Consider the following 16,796-nt stretch of genomic DNA (forward strand, 5'->3'; position numbering starts at 1 on the left):
TGGCTGAATGTAAATAGTCATTGGATTTATATAAGCATTTGCCCTTATACCTCCGTAAAAAGCAGTTTCATGCTCGCACCAGGAGGCTAATATTGTTATTGATGGGCAAAAGGTAAATTGCAATACACCAACTGAAAGGAAATTGTATTAAACTAAAGATTACAGAAGTTTATATAAATAAAATTTATTAAAACTGGATCTCGCTAGTCTGATGTTAGTACAACGTTTTTGATTTACTTTAGCGTACTATTTTTTATTTCATGCCATCTTCATTCACTGCACCGTTTAGGGGATATCAGATGAATGTACATGCATATTATTATTATACTGCCCCTCTTTCATTTTATGAAGTATAGTATCCAGTCACGTTCTTTATATACATCGGAATCAAGCCCTAGTGAAGTACTATATCTTTTTGATACCACAAGAATGACTTGAATCAGTGCTGTAAGCACCAGATCTATGATGGAGACCAACTCTAGGTTGGGCACCACAACTGTTTTGCTATTAAATATTAGAGAGATCAAAGTGTTTGAACCTCACCACTAAAAACACCATAAAACCTTAAAGCAGAACATTTGATGGACAAAAGGAGGATAAAAGAAATCCTCGGAAGTATGATGTTTCTTATCCCATTTATCAATGGAATGCATTATTAACCAAACAATTAAAAAATAATAGCAGCAACACTTGTTTTCCCTGAATTTTCGAAGTCAAATTAAGGCATCCAGCTAAATTAAGCTTCAAGTAACACCAAAAGAACTACAAGGTAAATCAGGGCATGCATTCTAAGCATCAAATTGCCTCGCTCAAATATGATTATGGGTCCACCACAAGGACAGTTTCATTACAAAGAAACGAAGAGAATATATCATACAATATGCAATTAGGAGTCACAAAGTCATAGCTGCCCTGTTTTATGTGCTTCTTTAACTTATTTTCATATTTACACTTATTTTCATATTTACACAGCAGATAAGCATTCTTATGAAGCAGAGAGCTTATACCACCTGGGTTTCCAGTGCCTGGAATATGTCAGTTCGAGAAACCATTCCTGTTTAAACACATTTCAGATCATATCAGTAAATCTTCATTGACAAGATCCCCAGAGAACAGTTTAGTCTTTATGTATATATCTCTTACCTACAACTTGCTGTTTTTCATTTACGATTGGTACCCTATGGATCTTCATCTTAAGCATCAAAGCTGCAGCATCTACACGATATTGCAGCCAAGAAACAAGAGTATTTCCCAAATTTTTATGGAATCACATACGCAATTATGTTCATAAAGAAAGAAGGTTCAGTTACAAACTTACCTAAAACTGTCTTGTCAGGTGACAGAGTGATGGCAGGAGAGGACATCACTTCACCAACCTTCGATTTCAACTGCTTAACCAATAATACCCTATCAGAAAATTGAGTAGAGGAAGAGGGATAGGAGAGGTAGGGAAAAATTAACTTCTGATGAAAATTGTACCATCTTAGTACTGAACCATAAGTGCCACTTGGCCACCAGATTTTATTATGCATGAATCAGTTAGAAAGATGAAGCATATATGAAAATGTAATCTTGAAATACTCTTTTATCATGGAACCGTAATTGAATAAGGAAAAATATCAATTGATAGAATTCAGATGGCTTTGTAATCATACTGCACATGGACTGGCTGCTGAAACAAAGTTAATCCCTTCTCCGCCAAAAAGTATGGAAATGGTAATACATTGATGGCCTTCATGTAAAGTTGTTTAGAGTGAACTAGCAAAATTAGGTAACGGAGCAACAATTAAAGAAACAGGAAATTCCTACAAAATTTAATGGTAATAGTCATATAACATAAATAAGAGCACCCCTCAATTGCACTTTAAAGCCATTAAGAATATGTTTCTACTTTAAAAATAGTTCAAATAATGCAAGTCCATTATCAATAAGTTGGCAGCCTTTTTTGTAATTAGGAAACACTGTTTTAGGGTTGCCTGAGATTCTATAAATATGGTTTTATAGGGAGTGATAAATTAAATATGAGCTATGGATTTTATAAACGACATGAGTCCTTTGTGGAGATCTTACCCTCTATTATAGTCTCTTTTCTTTATACTCTCCTCCTCCTTTTGAATCCCTTATTTTCCTTCCTTGTACTTTCTCGCTATTCTGGCTGTGAAAAGAGGACCAAACATTCAGATCTTATCAGACCTGAAATTCATTTCTGCTCATATATATATTATTTGCAACCCTAGCACTATTGGGATAATCAACTTCATTTTAAAGAGTCTTCTCAGCCTATCCGTTATGCCAGGAGATATAAAGGGAAAGCCTCTAAAGGCATGCTATTCAATTCATTGATCACCTCAATTGGAGATCCAACTGACAACAAAAAAAATAACCTATTTTTTCATCCTATTAGTCACTTTGTGTCATTCAAAACATTTTCATTTGTAATTCCTTTGGTCTTGCGATGTCTTTAAATTTTTCTTTAGCTCCTCCAAGAGGCCTTCACTAATACTAGAGAAAGTCTATAATGGAAGAAATGGTAGCCTTTCATGAGAATGAGGCAGGGGAATGTGCTGATGAATCTCCTTAGGTCTATGCTTCATGTTCAAGCCTAACAAATCTGTTAAAAGATATAAGACCTGATTGCTAGAAGCTACTCTCAAACCTATGATGTAGCTTCACGACATTCTCTTCTGGAAAATATGCCAACGTTTTACTCTTGGTTGTCAATTTGAGGTGATCTCTATCTAGACTAGATATCAAAATATCATCCTACATGGATATTTGCATGGAGAAGCTTATATGGATCCTCCTCCTAGCTTTTATCAAATAAAAGGTTAAAGTCTTACATGATAGCTGAAGAAGCCTAGTTATGGTTCAAAGCAGTATCTTCTGCTTGATTTCGCAAGTTCAGATGAGCAATATTTGATTTTAAATTTAGTCAAACAATCAATTTATTTATGAATAGGACTCCTCTAGTAACAACAACTACATTTGTCATCTAATGATATTCATCTTTTAGAGATGACAACAAAGTTGGAAGCCTTAACATAGCTTTGGAAATGTGAGATAAGAGAGTTGGAACAACTTCATCGTTTTGAAGGTATAAAAGCGAGACATTCTCTAAAGAGAGGCATTCCATGAAGGAGATATGAGAGAGAGAGAGAGTTGGGACAACTGCACTGTTCCCAAGGTAAAGGAGTGGACATCCTTAGAAGACCAATGTCCTTTCATAGAAGAAATATGCCTGGGACCTTCTCAAGGATACATAACTTCTTGGTTGCTTCACTAGTAAATTTTCAAATGGAAACTAGCTCATCAGAAGGAGCTACTTGAAATTTTGGACATGCACTGAAGGTTCACATGAAGCCTAATGCATACAACAACTACCAGAATAAATATTTCTCAACTAGCAAGTTCCTCAAACATATCATTTAGCAGTCATACTCCAGATTGTGTGGTAATTTAAGGCAGCAGCTAGCTAGGGAGTTTTGTTCGGTGCGCAAGGGCATCATAAAGTGTGGGTTGCAAGAATAATGATTGAGCAGGTTCGCTAGCTGCTAAGAGATCAATCCTTGGATATTGCACATTTCTCAGGTGTAATTGTGAAATCTAGCGTGGCAAAGTGCTAGGTGATGTCTCTTGCTGCATATAAGTTGAAATGTCTTTGCTACCATTTATCTTATACTGAATTTTGTGTTTCACAGCTGATCCATTTTATGTGAGAACCAGTGGCACCCATGCTGCAAGCAATCCCATCTTTCATAAAGAACCACACAAAATCAAAGTAGCCCTTCACGTTCTATGTGGAAAGGTGGTTGATAGGAAGATCATTGAACCTCATTTGTGATCTAACTTTCAAATGGTTGATGTCACAAAAACTATCCAACATGACCAGTCAAATACAATTGTGTCCAAGCAAGGATTTATTGGCATGTAGGAAAGGGTTGATGCATGGGCAACACTTGAGCATAATATGAGGCTGATGAACACAGATTTGTCCTACATATGATCAAATACCAAAAAAAGTGGATCCAAGTATAGTTTACTCATGTGTGATTGGGCCTTTGTTTAATCAGAATATTATGCACAAGCGACCAATAGTAAGGGCTAACATTGTCCTTTATGTCAAATAAGTGCCCAGCCCCCTTATTAATAGAATAAAGATGCTGCAGGGTTTGAACTAAAAAGAATTATCCAGCTCCAACATTGACATCAAGTCTTTGATTGTGTCGAATTCCTTGATCGATAATCTTTGAGCAAGTGATGAGCTTAACGTTAAACTAAAGAAGCTAGATGGCCAGTTCAGAGAACCATGTTATTGTTAAAACAATCTAAGATAATGCAACCATTTAAAGCAACACTAAAAATCCCAAAGGCTCTAACAGCCTTTCAAAAAAGAAGAAAGAATCAGAGGCATGATATATGCTATTACATTCATATTTGGGTCACAATTTATAAGTCAGAGCAACAAACTGAAAAACATTTATTACTAGTTTGTCATACTGGTTGATTGAAAAGATAATAGTAGATCAGAAAAGTTAGACAGTCACTTCTAGCTTTTCCTGCAGGCTTCCCCCACCCAGTGAAGCCATCTCATTAGGTTTTCGAGGAGAAATTCCATTATTCCAAAAATATCCCCATCCCACAATCATCTCTCCCTCTTTTCTTTCTCATGTTTGCTTCCAGAGCATCTGCTACACCATCTCCTCTCTCTCACACACACAGTAGAAATTTCTCACGTTCATTCCACCCTTTTTCTTTCTCATTGTCTGATTCCAGAGCACCCTCTCCTGATGTTTGATTCCAGACCACCCTCTCTTTCCCAATCTCTCTCTCACTATTGAAAATCAAAGCATGTTGAGAGCCTCTCAAACAGAAAACCAAAATACAAGCACACTGAAGCAACTCCAATCACAAATCCAATTGAAGAACATAAAAAAAGAGTAACACCGTGGAAGGTTAAAGGAACCTAACAAGGTAAAATGATCCCAACACAGAGTATCCCAATGCAACCATAACAACGATTAAGATTAAAATATCATACAACCCAAGAATAAAGTATCACATACATGACAGTGATGAAAAAAGTGACGGGAAAGTGAAAAAAAAAATAAAAAAAGTGATCAAAAAAGGAAAAGGAGAAAAAGACCAAGATCTTCAAGCCAACAAGAGGATTTAAGCCAAGTCCTGTTCAAATTAGAGCTATGGGTGTGAAGCACTGCAAGAACTTGATTGAGACACATTTTCTCCTTCATGACGTTTGATTTGCTTTAATATACTAATTTGTAGCAATTTAAGGTTGAAAAAGCATGGGTTTAGTCTAAGAAGTAGCAATGGCATTTTGAGATTTGGACAAAGACATCAGGTTTGCTAGATGAAGAAGAAAAGAGGTGCAGGCTGGGGGATTGGACAGGACTGGAGCTCGTGATCTTAGGAGGGGAGCATAGAGAGGAGAAGGGAACAAAGATAAGAGGAAGGGAAGCAGAGCAGGAACAGGCTTGGGGGTATAGTTGGAAGAGTCATCTCAATATTGTTAAAATTTCATTGGTAATTGGCGAAGCCAGTCTCCCATAAATTATAACAACTTTCAGCTAGAGTTAATCAATAAAAAGGCACGGGAAGCCCATGTGGGAAGCTAGGCTTGGCTGCCTAGCTTTCCTTTATGTAGATATGTTTCCTTCCCCATAAATTTCTCCACCTATTTCCAAGTAATTAATATTACTCCTTTCTTTCATCTTTATATAATATAGTCAAAGTAGGGTTATTGTCCTAGAACATGCCCCTCCTTTTAAGACAAATTGTAACCAATATATCAATCTCCATCCTTTCTCCTAATCTTGTCATTAGCCTAGTTAGTCTTCATGTTTAGAAAATAAAGCCATGTAGGGCACCCCCGATCAAAAGCCACCCCTAAAAAAAATACCTACTAAAACTATCGGGAGCAGCGTATCTATCTCCATCTTTTTTCTTCCCCAAATTTAATATTGGTATACTAGGTGTAGATGCTTAGAAATTAATCCATGACAGAAATCATAAAAAGAAAGCCACTCCCAAAACTCACATGCTAAGGTATATTTTCCGACATATATTATGCCTTAAATTCAATATATTAATATTTGTTTTGATGTAACATGTTTGAAGAATGTGGATGACAATTATAAATCTTCAAGAACTAGAAGATTTTGCATTTCAAATATTCACATATAGTGTTTCACAGTAAAGTTAGATACTTAGATTCACGATGACTACAGACCATAACTCTACAAGGCATACTAATATTAGATACATCATCAATTTGGCCAAATACAGATTTAGACTTCAAAATGAACGACAAAAATCCAACTCATGACCAGCTACCCTGATAGAATTATGACTTTGAATACTCGTCTCCCAAGGTGGTAATCAAATGCCCAACAACTAACCTAATCTTTGAAAGGATATGCATGACCAAATGAATATTGGTTATGTAACTTAAGAGCATGAACTTATGCCAAAACAGAACATAGCTCCCTCAAGCATTAAAAACCAGTTGAAGCATAAGCCACTTTCTTGCATTGACAAAGTGTCTAAGCAAAAGCCTGTCTCATGAGAAAATCATGACTTATGTCTTTATCATGATTTGTTCATCATATGGTAAACAAATATTTTAGTCTCAATTTTGAGTACGAATCTCAGCAAATTAGCTTTTCTAAAATACGAGTCATGAGGAATCCAAGAAACACATTGAGAAAATGCATCATCTATTCAAATACATGTCTTCATGTTATAAGCACTACTTTGCTAAGCATGTTCAGATTTCAACATCCTATTCGAATAGAGGCCTTCGATTTAATTGAACACTTAAGATCCACTCTGACCCTAGCGAGGGTTCTGGAGAGAACCAGAGAAACGTTAAGAATTCTGCCACCAGAATTCCTATGATTTGCTTTTCAAATTTGTTTCATTCTATGGTTAGATAAGAATCGCTTCCTCGGCCTAGTCGCTTCATAATACAAAGAACAAAGATCACTTAATTATGAGAAAGTAAACCAGAAAATTCCTTCTTTTTTTTCCAAAGGAAAAGTCCTAATCTAACAAGTTATTACAATTAAACCGATTTGAAACAGAGAAGCAAAAGCGAGAGAAGGATTAGATCCAACCTCACAAGAGGCTTTGGCCTTGTCCTTCTTTGAGATTACTCCAATGCATTTGAGCTCCGCGTCGATCACCGGTAGCCCCGACACCACCTGAAAGTGGTGATCGATCTCCTCCAGCGTCTGATCCGCCGTCGCTGTCCGGATCTGCGTCGACATCACCTCCCCCAACAGCGCCGTCGGCTTCATCTACCACCAAAAGAAAAAGAAATCACAACGAATTCAAGAACCTCAAGAAGAATCAAAAGCGATGAAGAAGACCTTGTTGCTGATGATCTGAGTCTCGAGATAGGCTCGGAGGTCGTCGTAGCTGAGGAGGGAGAAGTTCTCCGGCCACTCGCCGGAGATGATGCCCTCCGGGTTCTCGTCCATCTCCGGCCGGAGGTCGTCCGTGGACGAGGAGGCCAGCGCCGAGACCGATCTAACGTTCTTGCACCGGATCGAGGAGAGCGGCTTCCAAGCGCCGCCATTTCCAGTGGTGGGATAGCTGACAACGGCGGCGGTGTGATCGAGAATTTTGGGGGCTTTGGGTGGGAGAGGCAGGAGAAGGGTTCGCTGGAGAGAGCTGCAGGAAGCCATTGTCGTCACTGCTTGCTTGCTTTCCGGGCTTCCGGGGCCGCTTCCCGTATGTACTTTTTTTGTTTTTTGTTCTTTTTTCCCCACTTTTTATTCAAGCTTTTTTTTTTTTTGTTAATGGATTCGAATGATTTAATTAATTAATTAATGGGTTAAAAAACAAAAGATGGATCCTAATTTCTAACGGATGGGATTGGGAGGTGACGGATGGATACGTAGTCAGGTGATGACTACCAACGTGGCGAGGTTTGAATGGTTGGGGTATAGGCCAGTGACAGCTGTATTGGCGGTTTCAATTTCTGGAAGCGTCCACGATCCGCCAGAAGATTCTTTAGTAATTTATTAGTGATATGGGTTATTAACCATTTATTCATTTATTTTGTTGAGTCGGACGGTACATAACCATTTATGTAGTTTGGAGGCTGAGGCACCTATGCATTGTTTTCTCTCCCACTAAAAATATTTTAGAATTATAGGAGCATGCTAATTGTTATTACTGAAATCCAAAGTGAGAGGCTAAGATGGTCTGAGATGCGTTCCAAGGGACTAATGCAAGATATCAGGTCAGAAGGTGAAGCTTCTTAAGTCAACAATCCATTTTAGTCCGAAAACCAAGCTGCGAATAACAGACTCCTAGAAAGTTGCTTGGCATGAAAGAGCAGGAGGGGCCGTGGAGTTACCTAGAGGTGCTCATCACCGAGAGAAAACTGTGAATGATGAAGTACCTTGGTTTGGTGCAATGCATTCAAGAGCAACTTGAAGGCTGGAGTGTTGTCTCACTATCCATGATGGATAGACTGAACTTGGTAGGATCGGTTCTCAAGTCCATTATATTACTTAGCTCCATTAATCTAGATTGCAAATATATACATCGAATATATTATATTGCTTACTTTTTTTGGTAGATAGATTCTGACATTGGTTGAGCCACACGAGCATCTCAGGCAGTTTCTCACACATCAGACTCGAAGAGTTATGCGAGGCGTAGAGATGAATTCGTAAGTTTTTTTAAAATTCTTTAAAGCTCTTCTATCACATATCATGGATGATATACAGCTTGTTAATATACTTTTTATTGTAGATGGAAGAGCATGGGAGGAAGCCTGATGAGATGGAGTTCTACAAGATGACTCACACCCACCGATATGGTAGTTTTGTCCAAAAGGAGTCGAGAGATATAATTGTATGTATTTATCTTTGATTTGTGCAACTGACTATTTTTTTCTAAAATATAGGATAGGGCTACATCGCTTATTTCAGAACGTGTCGGGGAGTCATCATTATTCAACGATACCAGTCGCGTCGAAGCTCAGGTGTTTGCCGAATTAATGGGCCTAGAGCATTAAGTCGAATGAGAGGTTATGTCATTGGAGTTAATCCCAATTAATTATCTGTAGTGAGTAAATATACCCAAAATACTAAACAAAATAGTAGCACTACAAAGGTTTGTAGTTTGAAGACGATAATGAAGGAAATGAGGCAGAGCCGTCGGATAAAGATGGAGAAGATGAGGCAAAGGCATCAAATATAGATATAATCTTTGAAAGCTCAGCTTGATTCGATTGCATCTATGTTATATAGGTTTGTCCCTTCTCAAGTAAATAACTAAATCTATTGGAATATTTTATATAATTATCATGTATTTTTGTATTAGTATAATAATTTTTGTATTCTTAACTTCTAAAATTTCTATCTTTTTGTTGTAAATTTCTGATTCTTTCTCTACTTGTAGAGATGATGATGATGATGATGATGGCATCGATTTCTAATAACTCTTAAACTATTTATTTAGGAGTTTTATATGTATATAATTTTTATATTTTTTGAAGCAAATTGTAAATATAAATTGATAATGTAAATCGACAATGTAAATGTAATCATATTTGATAATATGAATATTTCGAATAATCTGTTTAATTGTGATATGCGCAGGCTTATAACTTTTGTTGTGTATGTGTTTGGTGTGTGTGTATATATATATATATGTATATATGTTTACAAAGTTTTAAAAAAATTAAAAGAATTCTTACGATACTTTAAAGCATCATTATAATATATATTAGCGACGCTAAGTGCAAATACTTTTAAAATAAACATCGACAATTAACGATGCTAAGTGCCGATATTTATTGGCGTGGCCAATTACTTATAAGCGTTGGTATATACAATAAAAAGCACAAGTCAAGTCTGATTTTCTTACGGTGGAGAGCATACTTGGACTCAAAGGTCTCTATCCTTTTTATATAGAGTGGGATGGGTTTTCGTTACCGAAATTAATGCAACATGCATTAATTGCTTGGTAACAGATTCCACGTTCCGCACGTGATGATAACCATACTGATCATGCAATAATGGCCGAACCCGTTGGAAGTAACGGCTCTTGAGATAGTGGTCATGCCCTTGATGAGCATTAACCGCTTTTAAATAGCTTTGAATGGGAGATAGGTGGCATTTCGGCCAATATCAAGGTTAAGTTGACTTCAGACTTTATTAAGGTTCGGATGACGGTGGCCAATGCCGAGATCTGATCCATAAATATACACCACATCACTAATCATTGAAACATAAAAATGGAAGCATACTGCACCGTCCAGGATTTCATATTATTTCTCCGGCTTGTGATTACTGCCAGGCCTTTTACTTACCTTGGAGTAATTGAATCTTGTAATAAGAAGCTGATTGACAGGGTTCATAAGAAGCGGAATGGTTGGAGGACAGCTCATTTGCCTCAAGCTGGCCCAATTACTTCAAGTCAATCTGCTTTGAACTCAGATCCCAAATTATTGGATGCTTGCAACTGGGTTTCCAGATGGCATACTCAATTGATGAGGGATATATTTTATTATAGAGATTAATTTTCTTTTTTAAAAAATTAATTTTTTATTTTTTCGATGATCCTAACATAACAGGAAGTTTCTATTGACCGAAACTACTATTTTCAGTCCAAAAATTTTGCTAATTTTAATTTTCGGTCTCTAATAGCAATTTTTTTTAAAAAAAAATCGAAAAATTTATTCTTGTTTCATTTGGGGTAAAGGTGAGAAAAATCAGAACTCAATAATCAAAAAGAAAAGAAAAGAAAAGAAAAGAAAAGACCACTCATCGTTAATCTTATCTAGTGGTTTGTCGTGCATCGACATCATTTTCCAATGGGGTTGTAGAACCAAGCTAGGGTCTAATAATTGTATGGAGCCCCAATCACATTAAAGATCCAAGCCAATTCATATTCTTCTGGACTTTGAAATGCATAAATTTTATAAACTTTACTCAATTTTAGGTGGCTTAGATGCTGCATATCATGACAGACTCTATGGATTTTAAATTTAAATGTAAATATGAAACATAGCTAGATAAGGCTGAGGGAAAACTAAACTATGGCCCTCAACAATATCCTCTTGGGAACACTCCTCCATTAGTTTCTACTGAAGTTAAATGCATTAAGGAGAAGGAGGAGGATACTGAGCACATAATATATGTAGATTAATTAGCTAAGATATCTAATGCCTTTTAAGCAAAGAGAGCCCACTGAGGGGACATGCCCATGTTAGGCTACCCTCCAATGCACATGGCTCGTATATTTTGTAAGCACATGATGGGTCCATGTGGACGTCGAGACCCTGGTGAAACAGGTGTGAATCCGGATGAAGCCAACAACAGATCGATGGATGGGAGAGAAGATTTTTGGCATTTGATTGGCATTACATGGTGATATTTCGGAAGGTCGAGGTGATATTGGTGGCAATTAGGAAAGATGGATGATATGAGCGAAAGATATCGTCTTGTTAATGGCATATTATAGAATTATGCAATGCTAACCAATGACAGATCGAAGCATGAGTCAAGCGATCATTTGCTTAGAGGAGGTTCGACTATTGATTTTGATGTAATAGGCCGATGTTTTCGGCATGAGTTGCAGCTACATTTAGTTGAATTAAGGCTTATGATGAAGCATGACCCAGAAAGATGGTATAATTTGACTTTAGGTCTGAAATCAAATGAGTGGGTAACATGTTTGTAGCTAGGTGGAGAAAGGCAATTCAAAGCGGTCATGTGCTGCACATCGTCCACGACTAAATGATTCACTAATGAATCGTCCAACCCTAGATGATCCGGTCGCATGCAGCATGGCTATATTTGCTTTTCCACATAACAAAATATAAAGATGTAGTTAAATATGAATTCGTATTCCTCGCATTATTGCCTCGGTCTACAGTTAACTCACATGTTCATAAATAAATAATAGTGCCACATGATTTAAAATAACTTAAGAAGGCCAGATGCTGCTGCTCCTGGGGTTGATCAAATAATCATAGGTGGGTTCTGAAAGAAATTGATAGGAATGCAACAATATAGGATGCAACCTGTAAATTTTTATTTCATACATCCAATGCTTGTTCCTCAGATGTAGAACTATTACAAAAGCTCATTAGGTGTTTGTAGGGGGGTATGTTGCATGGCTGGCTTGTGCTGACATGCCATGATTCTGCCTGTGAATGACTTATGGCCAACACATGCGAGGGTGCAAGATTGCACCTATGCTGATATAATTTAGTCTTGTTGATGGATAGGCCTTTGGTTGATGGATATCCTTTTTAGAAGCTTTAGGAAAAAGAGCATGCCTGCGAGTAAAATAAGTACCAAAGTGATGCTGGTGCTTGTCTTTCCTATAATCTTGCCTTTGGAGCACAAGAATAGCTTTTGGTGATAGATGTGGGGAGAATACTAGAAAAAAGTGCAGATAGTGATCTACAACCATAGCTGTAAAAAATTCTTGCAACTGCATTACATAGGAAGGTTTTTATCGAATTCACAAGCTTGGGGTCGATTAATTTTTTTTCAGACAATGAAACTCTACCATGAACTCGAGCTGCCATTGATTCTAGAAGTGCATTATTTCCTTACACATACAAACCCATCATGAAGAATATAAGAAGCAAAAAAGATGCATGCATAAATTATCCACTGGCTTGAGAAGTTCCAATAAGAAGCAACACTTTATTTTGGGCCAAATAGCTGGAGATGAGGAAGGCACAGTCAGTAGCAACCACATTTCCTCCATGGCGGACAAACACATGTGCCCCTATCTCTTGAGAGGAACCTTCCCTTCCCTTAGCCTCATCACCTTTCATGTGCCAGATCACGGAAATGATCATCACGCCATTAGAAGTTGTGAAGATTGTGAGCTGGTCTCAGAAACTCTTAGCTGCCACCTTGGGTTATGGCCACAGGACCTATACAAGAAATGTAAGCCAAAGATTTATAAGGGAAAGGCATAGGAAACCATAGATATTGCTGGTTCTCGGTTCTCCTGCTGTCTCTTAGTTATCTTCCTACATCCTTTTGGTTTACTACCCCCAGCTGCGATCCTCCCGAATCCACTTCCACAGTGCCATTTCCCAAGCAATAGAAGAGCCTTTTGCTTGGGGAAAGTTCCGAGATTCTCCAACAAGCAAATCTCGTACCATCATCAGTAGCTTTTGTGTGGCTCAAGTTTGGAACTTGCACTCTTTTTGCTTTGCAACTCCGAATCCTATCTTTGTGCTCTTCTATTTCTTCACGAATGCGCCCATCACTCTGTCTCATAATTAAGAAAGTTGGGTGGGCGACATCACATGCCAAGGGGATGTGGAGTGACAAAGCCAACTTCAAGGGGATGGGGATGACAGACAATGGGATAGGATAGTTTGGGATCTACAGTGTTTGTGAATAGGATATCCGGGGAGGCAATTAAGAGGCATGCCTAATGTAGCATTCGTGGCATTGGAAGAGGAAATGTCCCATGTGCCAGATTCAGTTTGTTCGGTTCGCCAGCTTTCCAAAACCAAACTTGCTCCGGCCTAAGCGCATGGGCTGTTTCGTTGTAGATCACTGGCTTTTGGAACCTGAAAAAGATTGAACCTAATTATTGTTGGAACAAAAAATTTGTATACAAAAATTTTTATTTAATTATTATCAGCTATGCACTGGGTAGATCTTGCATACCTGTACAAGGCCAAAGAATCCAAATAATATTTTCGGACTAGTCTTTTTAGGTGAGATCTTTAGGTGTGACAATTAGTATCAGAGTGGATTTGGCTCATAGCTTATCTGGACTAGAAGATACTACAGCACGAGTTTATGAGGGCTAACCACGAACCAATCGTAGAGCTTATGATTAAATTTGAATGGATTTGGATCGGTAGTCTGATGAGAATACTAGAGCTTAAAGAGGGAAGTACAGGAGAATCCATGCAGACTGTGGTTAGACCTACATCAACTATGTATTGGATAGATTTTGAGCACTTATATAGTGCCTGAGTTATGACAACTATCAGTTAAGTTTTTTTTTTTTTTTAATGTACCTGAGAAAGATGTGCAGTACAACAGCATGCTACCAAGTTAGTACATGATTACTGCAATACTTGCTCAAGTTTTGGGTGACAGCTCAAACACTTGCTACAAATTTCAAAGTTAGGCAAATAGAGGGGCTTGTGCATCTACGTACAGCCACTCATGCATGCATGCCCTGTGCCACAACTCTATGATCAAATAACAAAACCTATGGGTTTAGGTCCTCAACCCGAAACTAGTAGGGGTTAAAAGGTGATGAGTCCTGCCAGACCCAACCAACTTAATAAGTGGTCTTCCTTATGAGTGCTTTTCACTGAAAGCAAGGGCAAGCGACTCATCATCAACTCCCTAGAGGGAAGGCAGGACTACGGCCACCTTCTCTATTCCAAAAGCAAGCGCCCTAACTTTCCGGGTCTCTGATAGCGAGGTTGGTCGCGTTTTATGCATGGTCAAAGTTCAGAAGTTTTTTGTAGCCTTTTTCAGGGATTCATGGTCATGACCGATCAGACGTATTTATCTGATTGATGTTGCACTATATCTGACAAGTCAATTATATTATTAATTTGACATAGGAGGCAACTCTAGAAGATTGGTAGAATGATAAATGGATAAATATGAGGAGGATACATCCGGACGTTCATTTAATTCCACATCAGTTATACATCGACAAGATCTTAGGTATTTATATGAGGCAAGATCTTAAATCATTAAATAATATCAAAATGGATCCGACTCGCAGACTAGGAGGTACTATAATATAGGCCCATGCAGGGTTAACTTTGGGTTGATTGTAGTATTCCTGATTGAACTTGATTGGATTTGTAATGGCAATTGGACCGTTAGTATAGAAAGTTCATCAAAGTTTAAACGGGAAGAAATGTGTGAAGATTTGTATGCATGTATGTTTAGTTCTATATTATTTATGTGCCTGGAGATCTTGAGCATTTATATCAGATCAAGGAGGCCATTACAAGAAGTCTTATCTAAATCAATGCAAGCGAGCAAGCTATTTGTGTCTGTTGACTCTTGTCAAGATCTAATGACATTGGGCTTCAAAGGAACTGACTTTATTAGTTCAGTTCTTTTACATTAGATCTTTTGTATACGAAAGGAATATGAATCAAAATATCTCACTTACCTCTTTCATGTTCACTTGTATAGTTGTAAAAATTTTGATATGCATGAATGTACCATATATAGATCATGTTTGAAATTGCATGTACTATGATGAAGATATTGCTCTAATTGCATGGATTGTGATATAATTTGTACTTTAGTTGACAAGCATAATGTGTGTAATTGATTAAAAAAAATCGAATCCTGCATAATCTAGTGGTTATAAAAAAGAGGTTGTTGGACAAACAAAGATATGGATAGCTTTGTCACAGGCAGAACGTGACACTATTAATAGCCTCGTCATGAGCAAAAATATGACACTATGAATAACCTTATCATAGGCAGGAATTTGATAGAAACGTGACATTATAGATAATCTCGCTACAGGTAGAAACATGGTACTACAAATTGCTGGTTATAGGTTGGAGCATGACTATGTATAGTCCAAGGCTGAAAAAATAATTAAAAATACTCACTGTGTAAAGTACTCTAGGATGTGCTTGAACCTGACCTTGCTAATTTGATATCAGTAAGTTGTTTATTTGAAATCACTGTTGAAGAAAATTGATATTGTGATGGTGTGTGACTAATATATCAAGTGAGTAGTAGATGTAAAATTTAAATATTGATTAATTTGGAATGTACATATCATGATAAATGTGCTCTTCATTAATGTTATTCCAACTATATTATCTACATTTAATTATTTATGCTGGTGCATATATATAGAGATTCTTACTGAGTTTTTAGCTTATATTATTTTTTTGACATTTTTTTTAGAGCTGTAGGATGCTCAGCACTCGTTTGAGATTTGTGGTTTACTAGTGAGAGGCGAAAGTTAATATATCTTTGATACCACTTGGTGTTTAAAAATTGTACTTAGACTATTTTTGCTATTTAATAATATCACAGCTATTTGCTTTATTTTGAAACATGATGAATTTTATTTTATCCGCAGACCTTAGATATTTCATAAGGTCTAAACTCTATGAAATGTGCGGCCGCATCATATACCAATCCAAATAGTGGGTTTAGGACATGATAGGAGTCAAGGGTAAGACATCTCTCAAGAGTTTCATACACATAACTGGAATTTGCACATGCAATGCTTATAGTTTATCCAAGAAGAAAATATTCAATGAACAGTGATGCACTAAAAATCAAAATCACTGCAGCAAATTAAATAAATATATGCCCCACTTAGTGAATCATACTTCCAACTCTTACTTGATTACTTGAACATAAAATGAATGGTCTAGTTATTAAAGGAATATATGCATAAGTTGCCATTCTAGGAGTCCTTTCCAAACGCATCCATGGACATGGAAGGTGGAGATCAAAAAAATAAGATAAAATAAAGTCCATAATTCCTGTCATCGAGACTTTGCATTCTAATATTCTCCTTGACTACCAGAAATTCCAGGTCCAAATTTTAAAGTGGTCATGGATGATGTGTTGCTGGTGGCTCTCAAAAAATAGTATTAGATATAGCAGATGTAAGAAGCACACCATGCACATAACATTGGTTTTTTGGTACATGATTTTAACTGGACCTAAAACGTAATAGCAAGCATTCAGACTGCATAGGTTTAGTTCTTGAGGTGATTTGCAATTGTTGAAGTGCTGTAAGCAAATTATCCAGCTCAA

General features: G+C 37.2%; 1 protein-coding gene across 1 annotated transcript; it reads right to left on the reverse strand.

Annotated features, from left to right (window-relative positions):
* Nucleotides 1–789: 789 nt before the first annotated feature.
* On the reverse strand, nt 790–7,776 carry LOC103717734. Its single transcript, XM_039123547.1, has 5 exons — nt 7,389–7,776; nt 7,134–7,316; nt 1,319–1,388; nt 1,144–1,215; nt 790–1,054 (listed from the first exon to the last, which is right to left on the reverse strand). The coding sequence occupies exons 1-5, from the start codon at nt 7,704–7,706 to the stop codon at nt 1,002–1,004; spliced, it is 696 nt and encodes a 231-aa protein (XP_038979475.1). The 5' UTR covers nt 7,707–7,776; the 3' UTR covers nt 790–1,001.
* Between the last annotated feature and the right edge of the window lie 9,020 nt (nt 7,777–16,796).

The sequence above is a fragment of the Phoenix dactylifera genome, chromosome 2 (genome assembly GCF_009389715.1).
Source record: "Phoenix dactylifera cultivar Barhee BC4 chromosome 2, palm_55x_up_171113_PBpolish2nd_filt_p, whole genome shotgun sequence".
In the NCBI taxonomy this organism is placed as follows: Eukaryota; Viridiplantae; Streptophyta; class Magnoliopsida; order Arecales; family Arecaceae; genus Phoenix; species Phoenix dactylifera.

Bases quoted from the DNA above. Each gene is read 5' to 3' on its own strand.
- LOC103717734 (XM_039123547.1), bottom strand. From the start codon at position 7,706: ATGGCTTCCTGCAGCTCTCTCCAGCGAACCCTTCTCCTGCCTCTCCCA. The intron at 7,317-7,388 runs GTCTTCTTCATC...TTTTGGTGGTAG, and splicing joins CTCAGATCATCAGCAACAAG to ATGAAGCCGACGGCGCTGTT. The intron at 1,216-1,318 runs GTAAGTTTGTAA...AATATCGTGTAG, and splicing joins ACCTGACAAGACAGTTTTAG to ATGCTGCAGCTTTGATGCTT.